The sequence below is a fragment of the Lissotriton helveticus genome, chromosome 7, assembly GCF_964261635.1.
Source record: "Lissotriton helveticus chromosome 7, aLisHel1.1, whole genome shotgun sequence".
NCBI lineage: Eukaryota > Metazoa > Chordata > Amphibia > Caudata > Salamandridae > Lissotriton > Lissotriton helveticus.
The window spans coordinates 159,628,994-159,649,429 of NC_136068.1; the positions used below are offsets into that span (position 1 = coordinate 159,628,994).

The 20,436-nt window shown below is 43.7% G+C and overlaps 1 protein-coding gene across 1 annotated transcript in view; it reads left to right on the forward strand.

The window, feature by feature from the left end:
* Positions 1-20,436, forward strand: part of LOC144766682 (opsin-5-like) — a 602,462-nt gene that overhangs the window by 387,363 nt on the left and 194,663 nt on the right. Inside the window, exon 4 of the mRNA XM_078650455.1 lies at positions 4,420-4,547. Coding sequence (XP_078506581.1) covers positions 4,420-4,547 — 128 coding nt within the window. The remainder of the gene's footprint in view (positions 1-4,419; positions 4,548-20,436) is intronic.

Consider the following 20,436-nt stretch of genomic DNA (forward strand, 5'->3'; position numbering starts at 1 on the left):
GCTCCGCTATCCAGCCTGTATGTGCTGCTTGCACGTCTGACCCCCAGCATTCAATTGACCTTGCCGACGCGTTTCAGGGCTCACTGGCCCCTTCTTCCTGGGCTTAGAAAGCAAACTCGGAGCCTGCACTTCGTTGTAAGTTGCTTTATTCCACAGTAACCCCGCCTTTCATAGTCACGTGGTTAAAGAGTCATCGGGGTATTGTGGGGCATGTAGTTTGCCTTGCAGGTTCGAGTCTGCACTTCAAATTTAAAGTTCATTCTTACTCTAAGTGAGTTGCAGGGACAGGTAGTGCAAACCCATCTTGCACTGGAACATGGCACTGTATGAGTTCGGAAAAGTTCCGAGCTGCAGCTTCGTGCAGCCGATGGTGAGCGTCTCCTTCAGCTGCCGATGGTGCTCTTCTCCACGGCCGGGCCGCCGTGCGAAATATGGTGAAACCAAATGCCCTTAGCATTGAGAAGGCACACGCCGTGCTCCGCTATCCAGCCTGTATGTGCTGCTTGCACGTCTGACCCCCAGCATTCAATTGACCTTGCCGACGCGTTTCAGGGCTCACTGGCCCCTTCTTCCTGGGCTTAGAAAGCAAACTCGGAGCCTGCACTTCGTTGTAAGTTGCTTTATTCCACAGTAACCCCGCCTTTCATAGTCACGTGGTTAAAGAGTCATCGGGGTATTGTGGGGCATGTAGTTTGCCTTGCAGGTTCGAGTCTGCACTTCAAATTTAAAGTTCATTCTTACTCTAAGTGAGTTGCAGGGACAGGTAGTGCAAACCCATCTTGCACTGGAACATGGCACTGTATGAGTTCGGAAAAGTTCCGAGCTGCAGCTTCGTGCAGCCGATGGTGAGCGTCTCCTTCAGCTGCCGATGGTGCTCTTCTCCACGGCCGGGCCGCCGTGCGAAATATGGTGAAACCAAATGCCCTTAGCATTGAGAAGGCACACGCCGTGCTCCGCTATCCAGCCTGTATGTGCTGCTTGCACGTCTGACCCCCAGCATTCAATTGACCTTGCCGACGCGTTTCAGGGCTCACTGGCCCCTTCTTCCTGGGCTTAGAAAGCAAACTCGGAGCCTGCACTTCGTTGTAAGTTGCTTTATTCCACAGTAACCCCGCCTTTCATAGTCACGTGGTTAAAGAGTCATCGGGGTATTGTGGGGCATGTAGTTTGCCTTGCAGGTTCGAGTCTGCACTTCAAATTTAAAGTTCATTCTTACTCTAAGTGAGTTGCAGGGACAGGTAGTGCAAACCCATCTTGCACTGGAACATGGCACTGTATGAGTTCGGAAAAGTTCCGAGCTGCAGCTTCGTGCAGCCGATGGTGAGCGTCTCCTTCAGCTGCCGATGGTGCTCTTCTCCACGGCCGGGCCGCCGTGCGAAATATGGTGAAACCAAATGCCCTTAGCATTGAGAAGGCACACGCCGTGCTCCGCTATCCAGCCTGTATGTGCTGCTTGCACGTCTGACCCCCAGCATTCAATTGACCTTGCCGACGCGTTTCAGGGCTCACTGGCCCCTTCTTCCTGGGCTTAGAAAGCAAACTCGGAGCCTGCACTTCGTTGTAAGTTGCTTTATTCCACAGTAACCCCGCCTTTCATAGTCACGTGGTTAAAGAGTCATCGGGGTATTGTGGGGCATGTAGTTTGCCTTGCAGGTTCGAGTCTGCACTTCAAATTTAAAGTTCATTCTTACTCTAAGTGAGTTGCAGGGACAGGTAGTGCAAACCCATCTTGCACTGGAACATGGCACTGTATGAGTTCGGATATATATATCCCACAAACACCTCACTAAACCTTGAAGTGAGGAACACTGACACCACGGCTGAAGGTTGAAAATGCCTTTACTTCATGCAGGGTATACACAGTGAGTAATGCCAATCGCCGCCTGCAACTGCCTCGCTAGGAAAGAAAATTACGAAGAGCGGACCCCAAAATTAGTGCCAATCAAAGTGCTTTATTCAATCGCCCAGCCAGTCCGCCATTACGCGTTTCAAACCCCACTCGGGTCTTGATCACATCGCGCTTTGCAACAAGAAAAGGCGGCATTTAAAGTGATATGACAGGGAATGACATCGTCATAGTGCAAAATTTGACATAGAAAGTAACGGGTTACTAATAGCAGCTTCAACATGACAACTGTGCAAAATATCATGCATGATAATTTAAGCATCTTTCAATAAATATATAAATATAAATGTGAATATATATGTTTGCTTAAAAAAGTTAAAAGGTAATGCTTTCCTTATAAACCCACGAGAATTCACGCTGGATACAGTACATGAAAGACATAAAACCCTTTGAGTTTCTGGAACACAATTCCTCAATTTGCCACATTCATTTGTGTTAAGGCTACTGATTCGTATGTCAACTGTTCCAACATAGCGCACAGAAATCAAGTAATTAGCTTTCTCTTTACGTTGCTTATAATTATGCCGAGAATGATGCCCTAGTTGGCCTTTTTTCAGCCTGCGCCTGTCATAAATCATATCCCGTAATTTACACATACAATGCCGCCTACAAAAAATGTATGTGCAAAACAGTGCATAATATAAAATCCAAGTGAACAGAGAAACCTATTACAGGCACTCCTGTTTACACATACTAATCCTCAAAGAGAGTATGTCTAATTCCAAACAGTTATTTTTCAATTAATCAAAAGATATCTTTTTCCATTATTATGAAAACAAATTCATGTGCATAATCAGACTATTTACACAGCAGCTGTTATTCTCATATAGAAATTAATGTGAGCCCACATTAAAATTTACCACTGATCATAATAAATGGGAGACTATAAACAGGTATAAAAATCTTCACTAGCATTTACTCCAGCTGGCTTGTTTATATCAAGCTCTAAAATATACTGTGTTTCAAGGAGACGCAATTTTGGCTTCCGATTGCCCCTACGTTTCATGGGTAACACCGTGTCTATCACATAATAGTGAAGGAAATTTGGGTTACTGTTGTGGTTCTGCTCAAAATGTCTAGCGACTGGATACACCTGATCTTTACCTGTGATGGCCCTAATGTGCTGGAGTATCCTTTTGTGGGCCGGTAACTTGGTGCTACCAACTTACCTGAGCCCACAAGGACACTCTAACACATAGACGACAAACTCAGTTTTACAAGTTAATCTTTTATTGATCATGATTGGTTGAGATTTGAAAGGACTGGAAAAATTAGTCTTACTACATCCAAATCTGCACGCCTTGCAACTTGAGCACTTTCTAAATCCCTTAACTTGGGCCATCCAAGTTGTTGGAATGGCCACTTCAGGGCTGCTAATCACCAGGCTATTGCTCATAGAAAATGACTTTCTAAATGTTAGTTCTGGTTTCTTTGGCACAGAACCTCCAATAACCGGATCCCCCTGTACCAGGTTCCAGTTACGGTTGAAAATCTTACTGAGCTCCTGATGTTGCCTGCTAAAATTTAGAATGACCCTTGATTGAATACTAGACCTGGTATTGTTCTGCATAGCTTGCTTTACTTTGGGGATCAATGCGTCACTTCTAGACAGGTTTTTCGTTTTGTTAATAGCACTGTCAATCATATTTATATAGTAGCCCCGGCCAAAAAACCACGTTTGCTGGCTTACTGTGCAATCTCACACTCCACGTCGGAGCTGCATATACGTCTGATACGCAGCAGCTCACCATATGGGATGCTGCGTATCGGATGGTGGCTCGACGCGTAGAGAACTGTGTTGCCAGCGGTAGGTTTTCTATATAGCCTTGTTGCTAAGGAATTGTTGACCACATATCGCTCTACATCTAAAAAACATACTGATCTGTCAGTAACAGTATATATATATCTTCCGCAAAGATAGATAATGCAGCACTCCTCTTGTCTTTAAAGATGTTTATTTAAATCGTGACTCTCGAGAGTCACGATTTGAATAAACATCTTTAAAGCCAAGAGGAGTGCTGCGTTATCTATCTTTGCGGAAGATATTTTGAGCGAGAGACTGTCCTGGTCTCGCCGCGAGCACCGACTGTTAAAGTGTTCCCTTCATGGCAGGAAGATTTGTGCGTGGATATATATATTGAATTCCCTACACTTTATCTTAGGGTGATCACTACTGCAATGGCAGAGAACTCCACCACCTGGTAAAAAGTTGCTTATAGTAACTTTACCATTGTTAATTCTTGAATGGGAGTCTCCACTCGTTCATTGGTGTGTTTGGAGACATGTGAGTCTACACATAAGTGCAGAAGTAGCTCAACATGTATTATCTTCATGTATACATTTACCTTAGTCTTTAATGTGAATATAGCTATGTATTTGATTTAAGATAATGTTGCACTTGACAAATATGAAAAAACTCATCATGTTTGTGATTAGGAAAAGATGATCAATGTTCTATTAATGCACTTTTTCTATTGCATATTAACAACTTCAATTTCCTTTTATGTCTTCAGGTGGTTATTTGATAGAATAGTCTGCAACTACTATGCATTTTGTGGAGTCCTTTTTGGCTTATGCAGTCTCACTAATCTAACAGTGCTCAGCTCTGTCTGTTGTCTAAAGGTCTGCTATCCAGGCTATGGTAAGTGTATGCACTTCATTTGATTACATTAGTTATCTGAGTATTTGAGATTGAACCTAGCTCTGTAAGGTTGGGAAGTTGGAATGCTACACTGTGGTTATGCTAAGCATAAAATGGCAAGGCTAACCCATCATCAACCTTGTGAAGCCTGCTTATTTTGTCTTGTAATAATATCCATTGCGAAGTTGCAATATTTCATCTTTAAGGAATCTGCTAAGCATCAACCCCACAACATCATCTTATTGTTTCTAAGATTTTCTTCCTTGTTACATTGGTTGTATGCATTGCTTCTGATATGATTTGAGTAATAGAGCACATGGGCACTAATTCACCAAAATGCAAGGTGTAACATAAGCAAACTCATGCACCCTTTGAGCATCGAACTACATCACAAAGTTTCACACTCTTAGACAATCAACAGCCTCGAACATGCAGCTGAAGCACTAGGGTAAGGAGTATAAGTCCGATTTGGAGAACTAAACTGAGAGCCTACAGTAATCAAGCCTTTAGGACACCTGATACCAGGAGGAGCAAGGTCAGGACACTAAAATGTAGCCATGTTTAACAACGTTTCCCTGGGCGGGCCCAAACTGGCATCCATTTTGTTTATTTCGATCACCAGGATCATAAAATATTCTTTTAGTAAAAAGTGTTACAGTAATAAAATCATTTAAATCATAGAAAAACATAAAATCTCCCCTTTACGCTTGAAACAAAAAACAACAATTCACTACTACAAGCTAAAGATAAGAACAAGCACACCCTACACTTTTTAGGTTTCTGGTGGATTCAGTCAATACAGATGAAATTGTTGTAAAGTGCAAAGTTTATGCCAAGCATTATTCCTTCTACAAAGATTAGACAGATGCAGGTTCCAGTAGGCATAAAAATGAAGACATTGCTTACTATATATGAAGGAGAATTTAAAAAACAGACAAAGCTGTATAAAACAAATGTTTAGTATAGAAATATCCTATATAAAATAGATGGGTCAATTCTAACATTAATTACATCCAACAAGGAGAGGCAAATGAGCAGTGTAACAGCACCACACCCCTTCTCATAAAATATAGTGACTAGTCATTATCTTGGATTCAGTTGGTACCTCATAGCCATGCAGACATAAGAAATTTAGCAAAAGCAAACATTGTCACTCTGTTCGTATCCATGCTAAGAATTCTAAAAGCCTCCAAGTGCCTTGCAGATCCCAAAGACCTATAGATAGAAGCTATGAGTAAGCAACTCAGATGCTCCCACACCGACTGGACTTAGATCATCTTTTACTGCTGCATCCTTCAACTTGCTGCAAAGCACCTTTGTCAGTACCGACTTGTACCTAAACTGCATATACAATTTGCATGCAAGAGACGGCACTACATCATCAATTGTGGACTCATAATAGGAAAGGGGTTTATAATCCAAAAAGTCCCTGGTTAGGTTGCCTGGGAATCCAGTGACCCATTAGACTGCCATTGCATCCCAAAAAACCCTCTACAGGCCGGCTTTAGAGACTGAACTAAGATCATCGGGTGTTAACCAAAATCACTCCAATCCCAATCTACCCAAAAGGTTTTACACAGATTTTAGTCACAGGATTTTGGAAGCCCACCCTGACGCCATTAGATCTCTAACAGCCTGATTCATGTACGGGCCGTTTTGCGTGTCCCTAATAGCGAATAATAGCGACTCGCTATTGAGGAAACGCAAAACGGCATTCATGTACTTTTCGTTGAAAAAATAGCGACTCGCACGCGGGCGCTAAAGCCGTTAGCGACCTACAAAAAACGCAGAAAAATCGCTATTTCCGGCTACCTGCGATCGGGATTGCGACTCGCATTCCCGATCGCACGGGATAGCGACTCGCATTCCCGATCGCACAGGATAGCGACTCGCAATCCCGTGCGATCGGGAATGCGAGTCGCATTCTCGCGGGATCTGGAAAACGGGAAGACGCATTCCGAGCACCGTGATGACATCACAACCAGGAAGCAGCCAAATCCCACCCCCAAACACCACTGTGACGCTATCATTCGAGTGTTGACGACGGAAAGCTGCCGCTAAACCTCCGTTAGCGACTCCCGACTCTGCCGAAATAGCGACCGCCATGTCCGACGAACCTCTCTCTGGCCCCAGCACCAGCGCTGGCCGCAAGCGCAAACTAAAGTTCTCCGAGCAGGAGCTGGAGAACCTCATAGAAGGGGTGGTGGCCAACCACGACCAGCTCTTTGGTGCCAACTCAAGGAGGGTGCCAGAGCAGGAGAAGCGGAGGATCTGGGTGGGGATTGCCTCCAGCGTCAACTCTGTGGGCGTTGCGGACAGGTCGTTGGAGGAGCTGAAAAAGTGGTGGTACGACCTCCGAGGGCGTGCCAAGGAGAGGGTGGCGGAGCGCCTTGGTGAGGCATCAGGCACCGGAGGTGGTGGACCGACTGTCCCACCCAACACCCCCCTGGAGGACCAGGTAGAGGACACGTTGGAGAGGGAGGCGTGTGTTGGCGTGACCCCTCTGGACTCCTCCCGCCCCACCCAAGACACCCAAGGTAAGTGGCATGCGACTGCGACCCTGTCCCCTATGACCGCCCCTGACCAAATAGGCTCACTCATTGGCCCTTAGTCATGCCTATGTTGTGCATCAGGAAATGCCCTGAAGCATTGTGGGAGACGTAGTATGTCCACAATGTAGTAGTACCACAATGCGGCCAGAAAGGTTCCAAAGTGCGCAAATACACAGCCACCCAGGGAATGACACCCAGCATGAATGTAACATCTGCACGTCTGACTGTCACATGCACCTAATGAGTATCCACTTACCCTCACAGGTGCGGGTGATAGCAGTGACAGCGAGAGGCTGCTGATCGATGAGGAGGCCCAGGAGGAGGAATCCCTACCTGATACCCAGCCACCAGCCCCTGCGGCTGCGCCAACACCAGCAGCCAGGCCCCCCACCTTACCTGCTGCAACATCTGCAGGCCCACCGGCTGCCAAGGCCAGGCCCCCCGCCTTACCTGCTGCAACATCTCCAGGCCCACCGGCTGCCAAGGCCAGGCCCCCCGCCTTACCTGCTGCAACATCTGCAGGCCCACCGGCTGCCAAGGCCAGGCCCCCCGCCTTACCTGCTGCAACATCTGCAGGCCCACCGGCTGCCAGAGCCAGGCACCCCACCAATGTGCCTCCAGTGCCTGCCGCACCTGCAACACCAGCTGCTACAACACCTGCAGCTCGTCCGACAAGATCTGGGCCAGCCACATCCGCTACACAGCGGCCGAATAGCAGGAGGGGCAATGGGCATCTCCATGCCTGCATGAGCGTGGAGCGGCGCATGCTCCGAATACACCAGCGGCAGTCGCAGCAGCAAGGAGCCATCCAGCTCCAGCTGCATAAGATTGGCCGCAATGTGGCGGGAGTCGGCGAGCGGATGGACCGCATGACGGCGGCCATGGACCGCATGACGGCGGCCATGGAGGACAATACTGCAGCGCTGGTGAAGCACCGCAGTGTTGCAAGCAGGCGCCACCACCAGCTGTTGAGCCGGCTGTCCACCTATAGTCGCTCAAATTATGTGGCAGCAAATGCCACCACCCAGCTGTCGCGGCGCTCGTTGACACAACAGCACCCCCAACTGATCCAGTGCTGCGAGGACATTACCCGGGTGCTGGAGCACTTGACCACCGCCGTCCCCGCACTGCATGCACCTGTACTACCGGCCATTGTGGGGGGAGACGATGCGAGTGAGGGTGCCTCCAGTGTGAGCAGCCACTCTGCCACGCAGGTCCCCCCACCTAGGCGCAGCACCAGGGCTACGCCTGGTACAGCTGCCCAGGATGAGGAAGAGCCTCACAGGCGCCTGGGAATTGTGCGCCGGAGGCGCCAATGACATTGTGTCAGGGACACAGGCGCAGGCTGAAGCTAAGCCTGCCATGAACCGTCACATGCAGTATGCAGGAATACTGCATTTTGTAAATAGTTGTTACCATGACCCTTTTTTCTTGTGAATCAAACAAATACATTTATTTTGCTGCACACATTCGCCTTGTGTAATCATTACATTTTGCATGCAATTGTGATATGTGGGGTGGGGGAAGGGGGTGGGCTAGAAATTGTTAGCTGTGATGTGGTTGCGACGTCTGTGGCCTTCAGCTGGGTTCTCCCCGCGTGCATGGTGCGCATGTGCTGGTGGCCGGTCGTCCCCCTCAGATTCACTGCCTGATATGTCAACTGGTATCCGGCGCTTGGTTGCAATGTTATGAAGCATTGCACAGACAGCCACAATGCGGCAGCACGCTGCAGGACTGTAATACATGGCCCCACCTGTCTTGTGCAGTATACGGAACCTGCTCTTGAGCAGGCCAAATGTCCTTTCAATACAGTTCCTTGTCCGGATGTGCGCAACATTGTAGCGGCGTTGCTGAGGTGTGGCAGGGTTGAGGTAAGGGGTCAGGAGGTATTCCCGTAGGGCGTAGCCACTGTCACCTGAATGAGAGGAGCAGATGTTGATTGCCTGTGCAGCGCAGTTACTTCATAGCAATGTGACATTGTCGACAAAGTGTACTTACCAAGTAGGTGTCCTTCCCCAAACTCTCCCCTGATCAGTCGTGTGTGGAGTCCGCTGTGCCTGAAGATAAAGGAGTCATGGGTACTCCCTGGGTACTGGGCCACAATGTCAGTGATGATGGTCTTGGCATTGCAGACCATCTGTATGTTGAGGGAGTGGTAGGACTTCCTGTTGCGGTACATATACTCCGTGCCAGCTGGTGGGCAGATGGCGACGTGGGTACAGTCTATGCAGCCGAGGACATGGGGAAAATGGGCAACATTATAAAATTGTAGTTTTGTCAGGTCCAATTCCTGTCGGCTCGTGGGAAATGTGATGTGCCGGTGGAGCTGGCTGAGCATGGCGTCAACAAAAGTGTGGAGGCAGCGTGACATGGTGGGCTGGGATATCCCCCCAGCAGCGGCTACTATGCCCTGGAAACTGCCGGAGGCCAGGAGGTGCAGGCTGCACAATACCTGCACATGTGTGGGCACAGAATTGTTTCGCCTTGTTGGGTGCTGCATGATGGGGTCGAGTTCTTGTATCAGCCAGGTGATCATTTCCCCATTCAGCCTGTATTTTGCATAAATCTGTTCTCTGGTTTGGCCCAGGAAGGTGACCCGCTGCCGGTAAATCCTTGCCTGCCTCATGCGTCTCCTCCGTGCTGCTCGCTGTAGCCTTCGCCACCTCACCACCATGTACATCCCAGGCATTGTGGAACGCCTAATGCTGCTGCTGAATGTCCTTATGTGTGATTGGTCAGGCCTGGACCTGTTGGTGATTGGCTAACAGTTTTTCAAATTTTGGTTAATCATGGCTTCTATGGTTACCACCTGCTTTGAGTTGTCCTTAAATTGCGCCGCGCAAACGTGCGATTTAGCGCTTTTTCGCTAATGTATTTCTTTCATGAATGCCGATTGAGACAATATTGCGTTTCGCTATTGATTTCGCAGATTCCGTGGTTGGTCGCTATTTCCGTATCGCTATTGCTCGACTTCCCGGAGTCTGCGACTATTACAGCGTAATCGCTATTCCGATCGCTATTATTTTTTAGCGATTTCGCTATTTCGTACTTGAATGCCGATTCCGTGTTTTGCACCCGCAATTGCGTTTTCGCAGCCATTGCGGGCGCTATTTCGCTTCATGAATCAGGCTGTTAGTCTCACCCGATAAGGTTCGAGGGATGGAGTGGGACATAACCAATGCACTCAATGTTTTCTCTCAAACTGACATCCATGATGTCAGACTCAATGATGTATAGGATACATTTAGACAGAGTGTATCATCAGATTACACCTCACGTCTTGAATCAATTCTAATATACATTTTAATTCATTGAGATATGTCAAATGAGAGAACAGAGGACCAGTTGATGTTGTAACTTCAGTTCACAGTGTATTACCATTACAATAATTACAGCAAATAAAGTTAGTGCACATAGTGTAGATGGTGCAGTGCTTTGCTGATCCTGTGATATAGTCAATTAAAAGTCATCAAAGAACAAAGTGGTTTATGTCATAATTTAAACTCATCTTGAGAGATCATTCAAATGTATAATGTTCTGATGTCACAGTCCAGTGTTCTATATCTACCCAATGGAAATATGGCAAAACAACCTGTCCCTGCTGGAGGACAAGGTATAACATTTTCGTTAAAAAGTATCCTTAGAGGGAGTGGTTGTTTTGCTATATTTTCATTAGGTTTTCATTTATTCTATTAAGAATGTCATTACTTCTAAATAATGAACAATAATCTCTACGTACTTCGACAGACAGCTGCTTTGATAGTCCTGATGAAACCCTTTGAGATAAGCCCATAGGGTTGAAATGTCAACATCATAAAACCTAGCTTACAATGGAGCTGTGGAGAATAAATAAAATTAATTTAGTGAAATTCAAAAATATAAAATCATTTAAATCATTTGAAACAAATATTACTAACCTGTAACTATTTAAATAACTCACCAGTTTCTAACATTTATTTTATATTAATTTGTTAAATTATTTTAAATAGATTCATTATTTTTAAGATTTTTAACATTTTACAATTGAAATGACCCAAATCATGAGTTATGTAACATTAGATTTCATTTATTTAGATTGAAATGTAATATTCATTTATAAATGGCCGTGTTAGAAGAACTTATTATTTTTGTACTTTTTATGTGCTATGATTCACTCCCAGCTCTCTTGTGCCCATCACTTGGGAGGAGAGCCTGGTGGCCGTTATAGCTGCCTGATCTAAGGCTACAGCTGTGTATTGGCTTAAATCCTCCCGTACAATATTTTGAACTTGCCCTTCATTTTGGATCCATAGCAGGCTTTATTACAGCCATGATGATTTTCCTCCCAGATACTACAATTCCCAGAAGCCTTGACCTTGTGGCATATACCAATACTGATTTACAGCTTCCTGGAAAATGTCCTGGAGTTGAATCACATTAAGATCTATACCTTGTTTTGTGGAAGTCTGTTTGCTTTTTCTGCCAACTACTTCTATTCTTAGCATCCCCTGCTCACTGCTTCATCTCCACTGTTGTAGGCCATCGATGGGTAGAGTAATCAGCACACCTGTGGCTGGCAGATCCTAGCTTGACCACACCAGAAGCATGTGACCATTAGTGAGCTACTTTAAAGTATCTGTTTACTTCAGTGCGCAGTTAGTCATTGTAGTGTCCCCATTTAGCTGACTCTCTGTTTTCAATTATTTCTGATTTCTGAGCTGTAGCTATTCTTGGTTTCCAGAACCTACACAGTTTTGTACTTTAACCTGGCTCATTGAACTAGCACTTTCTTGGAGTGCTTCTTTGACTCATAATCCCGAACTATATTGCTGGGCTTCCTTGTTTTCTGAGCTAGTACATTTTAGCATACCTTGTTTATTAAACGTCCTCTATTGGTGTAGTTACCCACCTTTACTCAATTCTTGACTTCCAATCCCTGCTGCTCCTGTCCCCTGTGTAATATGATTACTTGCTTTCTGCCAAGTATTGGCATTTCCATTCTGTCCTGTTCAGCACTATTTTTTTCTAGTTCCTTTTCTTTCCTGATTGTGTGTTAAGCACTTGGCCCTTGCTGTTACTGCCTTGCATATTCCTGTGTGAACACAAGGATTCGAGGGTACAGCTGACAACGCTGGTTGTATTTCTCATCCACTGTGAGTACTGTCTTTACGTTACTTTTTATAACATCTATATAGGTATCGACAACACAGATACCCCATTTGCATTTTATCCTATATGTGACTATTATGCGCTCAGCATCTGCATCAGGAATTATATATGAGGAACTTACTTAGTTTCAGTCTCCCTATGTGGAAATCCCAAGTGATTTGCCCCACATCATTTTTACTGTTAATGGTGTTATCTGTATGTCTTACACACTCAGGGGTATATATACAATAAAATGTCAGAGTGCGGTGTTACTGCAAAATGAGTAATGCCACATCATTTTTTTAATGCAGGGATGTGCTGTATTTACAAAAATAATTCACAGCCCTGTGTTTCCCCTAGTGCTGGCGCTACAAAAGCTGCTGGCACCAGTGCGGGCACCCTTGCGCCATTTTGCAATGGTGCAATGGTATTTTCTTCTCTTCGTCTATCTTGCCACTGGTGCTTTCCAGACCCTTGACACTTTTAGAATTTCTGTGAAGGAAACCGTCTTATATTGAGCCCTGCTGTTCATCTGTGCACCCTGTTAAAAACAACTCTTCCTTGATTCATTGCTTTTGTTTGTTGCTAAATAATGCATGATTCGTGCACATTATATACCCTAAAGGTCAATGACTCTGTGATGAGTCTTTCGCTGTTCCACTTTAATAGGTTTTCAGTAATTATAATATTGCAAATGCTGCAAAAGTCAAGTTATAATTCATTACAATAGTCTGTATTTAATAGATATACCCACAAAGACAGACAAAAGCTGTTTTGAACACCAGGCACCATATTCATAAGAATTGCATTCAGGCAGGGTACAGATGTGTGCCTGTTTTATATGCATTTTCTGTAAAATGAAAGCTTTATTAAGTCAAATGATAATTCTACAACCATCTGTTACAAATACGGGAGAAAAATTGCAATATAATATTGATAAAACAAATATAAACCACAAAAGCATCTACATTATAGGGACCAAGATTAACTCATAAGAAGTTTACATATTTAAGTAACCAATTAGGAAAAACAAAACAGCATTTTGTTGAAGGATAAATAAAAGAGGAAATAATTATCATCATATTACCCTTTATTTCGTTTTTTTATACCATAAAAGAGATACATCATTTAAGGGGAAATAACAAGGAAAGGTAAAATATAATTTAGGAAAATACCTACATTGCAAAAGAAACACTTGGAATCAGGCCCACGGGAAACAGAGAAGAAGTAAACAAGAATGTAAAAAACTAGGGTTTTTAACATTCTTGTTCACTTCACTTGATGTGCCAAGTTCTATTCAGCATCTGGAATCAAAAAGCAGCACACATTCATATTCAAATATATTCTACATGTATGAATAATCTAGCTTGGCTTGAAAAATCAGAATGACAGCATTCGGAATGCAACCCCTCACCTAGGGGCTGAGGGCTGGCTTTCCAAACATGGATAAATTAAGGATTCCAAGCTGAATGAAGATGAGTGGAGAAAAGCAAGTGGTAAGTAGCAACAGCCAACATGATTCCTCCATAAGTGAAACTACCCTCAGGAATACAAGAAAAAAACTAAAGTGAAATAGAAGGGAAGCTGACTGTGAATTAGAATGAAGTGTGGACCGTCCAACACGCACAGTTGCTAGGTGCAGCCTTATTATATTGCTCTGAGTACCATGACCTGGAAGAGGAACATGGTCACCATTTTGGATAGGACAAAGGCAGAGCTAAATATGTGTGGCCTGTAGTCCATACATACTGAGCCTCCACCATCTTGGAATGGTTTAGACACCAATACATGCATGCATGATTGATTTCCCCAGCCTATATCTCGCAGGCAAGCCTTAGATGCCATGTTACCTTCCCACTTCAAGATGTACCTCATGCAATCTGAAATTACCTTTAAAGTTTGGGCTCAGGTGAAGCTTGACAATACACCAAGAACGATGTACTAATAGTGAGTTTAGTTAGCAAACTAAACATAGTGAAAATAACATTTCATACAGGAAATGTGGAGATGCAAAAAAGCAAGACTCATGATATGGTGTTTCAGGACCCTAGCATTTTTTAACAAGGACAACATGATTTGGTTAAGAATTGAATCAAATGCAACCCCATTTTGCTAAAGGCAAAAGTGTCATATTAATTCTATCTAACTTATTATTGTGCAAAAACCATGTTGCATAATGCAATATAAGAAATATTATTATAATTCTCCCAGATTGTTGTTATTACCTGCATTGGAACTGCCTGTAAAATACCAATACAGTCAGTCAGTCAGTCAAACAAGCTTTATTCGACATAGTCATAAAAGCATTACAAGCAAAATGTGTTATATAAGAATAGATTTAGAATTTACACGAAAGTTTAAAACAGGTTTTTAAAATTCAAAATAAATGTCCCTGCATTTACAGCTGAAATGTAGGCAATATATCATGAACATCTCCAAAAACAATATTGGCTATTTAAAAAGGTGGAAGCATTTCACAGATCTTAGTAATTTCCTGCCACACCTCAGACCCAAGGTTTGTAATTTTGGACATTTAAAACATGTGCATGACATTACCTTTTTGAAGCCTCAGGGCAAGCACTGGTCACTGTTTAAAGTCTTGGTTTTATATTATCCTTCCGGAGTATAAAATATTCTGCTGTGGAAAAAGAACATATTGTAGTAGTACTGGCAGAGTGAGAAATAGTGTCTTGGACGATATTTTAGCCCATGTCAAAATTGGTTAAACATAATACAAATCAGTTTCCTTTATTAACACAATGTTTGATTTTTATCTAACAGCTACAGTACAAAATGGATAAAGGAGAGAGGATTTACTTCCATTTATATGATCTCCAACAACCTTGAATACAGCGCTGAGCAATTTTCAATTACAAAAATATGCTTGAGTGTTGCCTAAGTGATTGGGCAAGCCCATCAGATTTATTACAATTTCTAGGAAGCTCACACTCTAGCATGAAGCCAGAAAAACAGATGACATCCTTATCTTGTATCAGTAGAGAAATCAGTCACAAAACCTAAGACATCCAGGTTTTCCAAAGTATCACATTACCATGAACTTTAATCTTGTTTGCATACCACTGTAAATGTAACTGTAACCACAGTAAAGCGTACTCTGTGTGGTTGTGTTCTACTTCCTATTATTCCACAAGTTGTTTTCCTTGTAGCGCACTAGGTGCTGGGAGTTAACTGGCTCACATCCCGGTTGGCAGCCATCATAAGTAGCCGCCTCTGGTTGCTTTTTTAATGGTTTTATGAGTTTACTTTGGTCACGCTTTGGTTTCTTTTGTTATTTTAGTTCTGCTCATTCTGGGAGGGGAGCCTTCCCGATCGGAGAGGAGAGCTGGGACTCCAGTTCCTTGTTTTTATTGCCCAGTCGATTTTACGGTAGAATAGCTACTCCCTTTTGGAGGCCGACTATAAAATCATTACAGCTGTGCAGATGCACCGCTGGTGCGCTGAAGGAGCGCCAAAGGCAAGGCTGTCTGTGACCGTTCGTGCTTTGACGGCACCAGGGGCCAGAGCCCCTGCTCCTCCTGCCCCAAAGCAACTAACCTATTCTAAAATGGAACTTCTTGCACTAAACCCCTCAATTGTGGAGGCCTGCCGCCACTCGCTTGAAGTAGTATCCAGTTAACAGCGGTCCAGCAGGTGCAATTTCTTTTTTGATGAACTTCCTATGAAGGCACCTCAAGGTAAGGATGCCTTAGCTAGCTTAAATCTTAATCAGTACCTGTTGCTAAACTGCCGCATGCTGCCTAAGCATAAGCATAAGATGGCAGACCTGATTATGTCTCACCAACCTGCCGTACTATTTTTAGTTGAATCCTGGCTTACCGCTTCTTCTGCCCCAGACATCCTCGATGCGGTTACTGCTGACTATGCAATCCTAAGACTTGACCGGCCCAAGAGAAAGTGCGGGGCCTTGCAGTGATTTTTAAACATCATTTGGGGTGCAATCTGATGGAGTTAGATATTACTAACTCGTGGTCAGCCTTTTTCAGTGTATCCCATACGAATCACTGCAGCCTAGTAGATTTTTTAATATATTGTCCACCCTGCCCATCCCTCAGTTTTGTCAGCTCATTAATGGACATGACTTTAGATTACACTGCGCGCTATCCTAACTTCTCAATAAGAGGGGACCTTAATATCCATATTGGTAAGGATAAATGCACGTAGCTATGCACCTGATTGAAGACTTTGGGCAATTCCAACTTAAGCAGCTAGTTCTTGCGCCTACACATGTGCGTGGTCCTGGACCCAGTCTTTACTAACTCCACACAGGTTGTGGTGAGCCTCCCTATCCCCATGGCGTGGTCGGATCACTTTTTGGTTCCTTTCCAGATTTCTGAAATTCCTCTGTCAATAGCACTAATTCACAAGAGGAGAGCATGCAAATGGTCCCTCATCACGACACAAGCCTTTACTGCTGCTTTGAATCAGGAAAGTTTAGAACTTAACTCTTGCCCTCACACTGCAAAAGGTCAAGCAATTGGGTTGATAAACCAGGATCTGGATTATTTGGCCCTCATGAAATGTATTACTAGCATGTGTTAAAAACCTTGGGTGGAATGGTTAACAGAGGAAATGTTAGCAAAGAAGAAAATGTGCCAGCGGATGGAATGCATGTGGTGGAAAGATTATGGTGCATACAATAAAATAATCTACTAGATGCACTGAAAGATTACCATAGAGACTTGAGGCACACACGTGCTAAATGTTATGCCCAGCAAATTGAGCAGTCTAAAAATTCCTCGAAGGAACTTTTTCAGATAGTCAAATCACTGACCTCCTTTGAATGCACGGCTGTGTCAACCCCACCATCCACTGCCCATTGTGATTAGATTGCTCTTTACTTCTTAGAGAAGATAAACACCATTTAAACACCCTTTCCTGAGAGTGCTAGGAATTTCCAGTTCTCCTTACCTAACCCATCACCAATCATCACTCCGGGAGCTTTCTCTAACCTGAAAAACATTTTGGAGGCTGATAATTACTGTCTAATGTCCAAAGTGAAATCTGGATCAGCATTGGACCCAGCCTCCCATGCCATATTAGATCAAGGCAAGTAAGCGATTGCCCCTTTGCTCAGAAACTTGTTAAATCTTTCTTTCTGGTCAGGTTGTGTTCCCTCCGACTAGAAACATGCCATGGTAATTCGAGTCTTGAAGAAACCATCATTAGATTCTTCTATACGTGAGAATCTGAGACCCATATCGCAGTTGCGTTTCTTTGTGAAAGTGACTGAAAATGTTGTCAACCAACTGCTGATGAATTTTGTGGAAGAGAAAGCATTCCTACAGGAGTCTCAGTCTGGTTTCAGGCCACTCTTCAGTACAGAATCGGCTCTCTTATTCACCTCAGAGTCAATGCGTCTTGCTACGGATGAGGGCAAGACAGCTGCATTAGTCATGCTTGACTTAAATGCAGCTTTTGATACAGTTTCACATGGACTGCTACTAGAAAGGCTATGGAACGCCAGGGTGGGGGGGGGGGCGCAGTGCTGGGCTGTATTTTGGACTTTTTGCAGGGTCCTACTTTTTAGGTCATACAGCAGCCCTAATCTTCTAAGATATTGTCATTGCAGCAGGGAGTGCCTCAGGGTTCAACCTTGAACCTGACCCTATTTAACCTATATATGCGACCTCTAGCTGAACTAATTGAGCACCATGGTGTCAAAATAGTGTCTTATGCTGATGACACCCGGTTGATCATAACGCTAACTCAGGATAACAACAAAGCCACAGATGACTTCAAACGATGTCTGGTAGATCTAGCCAACTGGATGAATGCCAGTCGTCTTAGACTTAATGCAAATAAAACAGAAGTTTTGGTTGTAGGGAAACAACCATCTATCTGTTCCACTTTGTGGTGGCTGAACGAGCTAGGCCCTATGCCTGTCCCTAAATCGAAGGTTTAATTACACTGTGTCATTTGAAGACCACATTTTGACTCTTGTTGGTTCCTGTTTGTAACCTTAAAAATGATTCAGAAGATTTGGGGCTTTTGCCAGGTCCTGCTAAAATAAACGGTAATCCAAGCCCTTGTAGTATCGCGGATGGACTATTGTAAAGTACTCTATTTGGGGGCCTCCAAGGGCACGATCAAAATGCTCCAGAATGGTACAAAATGCGGCAGAGCGACTGCTCCTGAATATTCCAGAAGTGCTCCGATCGGGCCGCCCTGGTAAAACTTCATTGGCTCCCTATTGAGGAGATGGTCTCTTTCAAAGCCATATGCTTTGTGCACAGAATCATCAACAAGAAAGGCCCCTGATCTTTCTTCTTTGACTAAACCCTATCTTCCGAGTTGTTGCCTGATTTCAGCAGGAACAGGATTGACCAGAATTCCCAAGATTGCCCATTAACAATGCTGGGGACACCCGTTACCTGACTGACAGCTGGAACCTAGTGCGGGACACTCCTGATTGGATATACAGTTGGTGGTCAGCAATAGGCTAAATGGTGCTCTAAGGTCTATCACAAATACAAATCAGTTAAGGCAGGTAATCTGGCATGGTGCATAAGGTAGGGAAAAAATCACCAGACCACTTATGCTATATATACAAATCCTCTGCACACGTTCAAAAGTAAATACATAAAGTTACATAAAATATCACAATGATGCTTGTCTTTATATTTTCAGATGTATTTAATTCAAGATCTATAAGCCTTCTTAGCCAACATGTGTTTCGTCGCTGTTACAGGAAATTACCCCGCGAAGGGGTTCCTATAAGTTCTGCTCCTGGAGAGGTAGTCCAATTAGTTTTGTGTCCAGAAAGCTAAATATGCTTCCAAATGTAAGGGAGTTTCTTTTAGAAGAGCTGCCCCATCCGGCAGTATTAAGTAGAACCCTTCAGATCTCCAGGCCATGGTGTGTTCACCGTGCAAATCAGTGTCCCCGTGCTAGGTTCCAGCTAGGTTCCAGCTCTCTCTCCAGCCTCCATGAATCATTTAAAGATCTCTGCAAAAAGGTCTTCCGCACCGCATCTGGGGCACAATTAACTTTAGAATTCCTGTCCCAAAAAGATCCATTAGTCGATTACAATGCTATTCATTAACTTCTCAACATTTTAGAATAAAATGTGTCACAAACGACAGTGTTAGCACATTAGGCTCATATACATTAATAATACAAACTGGATAATCCTCAACCTTCAGATAAAGCAGTAACCATCTGCCTTTGGAATCATATTGTTGCGAAAAAATATACATTAAATGAAGGTGAGCATATAACTTCTCCAACCATTGCTTCTTGAGATTTTGAATATCTCCATTTTATTGCTGTTGAAGATGGCTGGTACTCGGTGATGGAAAAAGCCACAGCATATGTCTTGAGTGTAAGATATTAAGCTTTAGCTGACTGCTGACCGCTGAGTATTTACATATGAATTGACATTCCTATAAAATACTCAGGCTATCCACAGGTCAGATCTTACCTATCTTGGATATTGAAAGCTGTGTGGTTGTTGGGTTGTTCCATATCTGTTCATTCAGATTTACAAGAATTCAGGATGCCAACAGATTGTATACTCCACACTGTCAGTCAGATATTGCCTCCTGAGGAACATATTTCTTAATTGTAGGAGAAAAACATGCCTGTGTTGAAAAAGGTCAGGAGAAAGAATAACTTATTTTTGGCACAGAGACATGATTTTTCTCCAGCTCATAAACAGGACCAGGCATGAACGAACTGGGCCCATCCCCTCCTTCTCTTTTTCCCCTTAATTGTTTAAATCTTCAAGTTTCATACAATGGTAATGTTGACATTTACTCTCTTGATTTGATTATTTTTATGATCAAAAAGTTATGCTATTCTAATACACTTTTTGATTGTTGTAAAGAACTTGTATAATAATTTTAAAAAATCATTTTTTTTAATGGAAACAAATACAGGCCCAGGCCCTGCTTCCTTTAACATGTTGCTATCTGCAACACATGTGTTGCTCTTTAAAAAGAGTTTGACCTCACCAGCACTTGGAGAAAACTTCATTGAAAGTCTGCACTGACAAGCCATAATTCCTAAATGAAATCTGAGAACCTCTTTGTGGGGATGGGACTGTATGTGAAGATAGGCGACGTGCACATTGTGTAGCCCCAGCTTCTGTAATGCCATAGCCCAGAGATCAAGGCCAAATAAATGGTAAATAATGCAGGCACTTTCTGCTGTGTAATTTTAACTCTAAAACTGCAGTTTTCTCCTAAGCG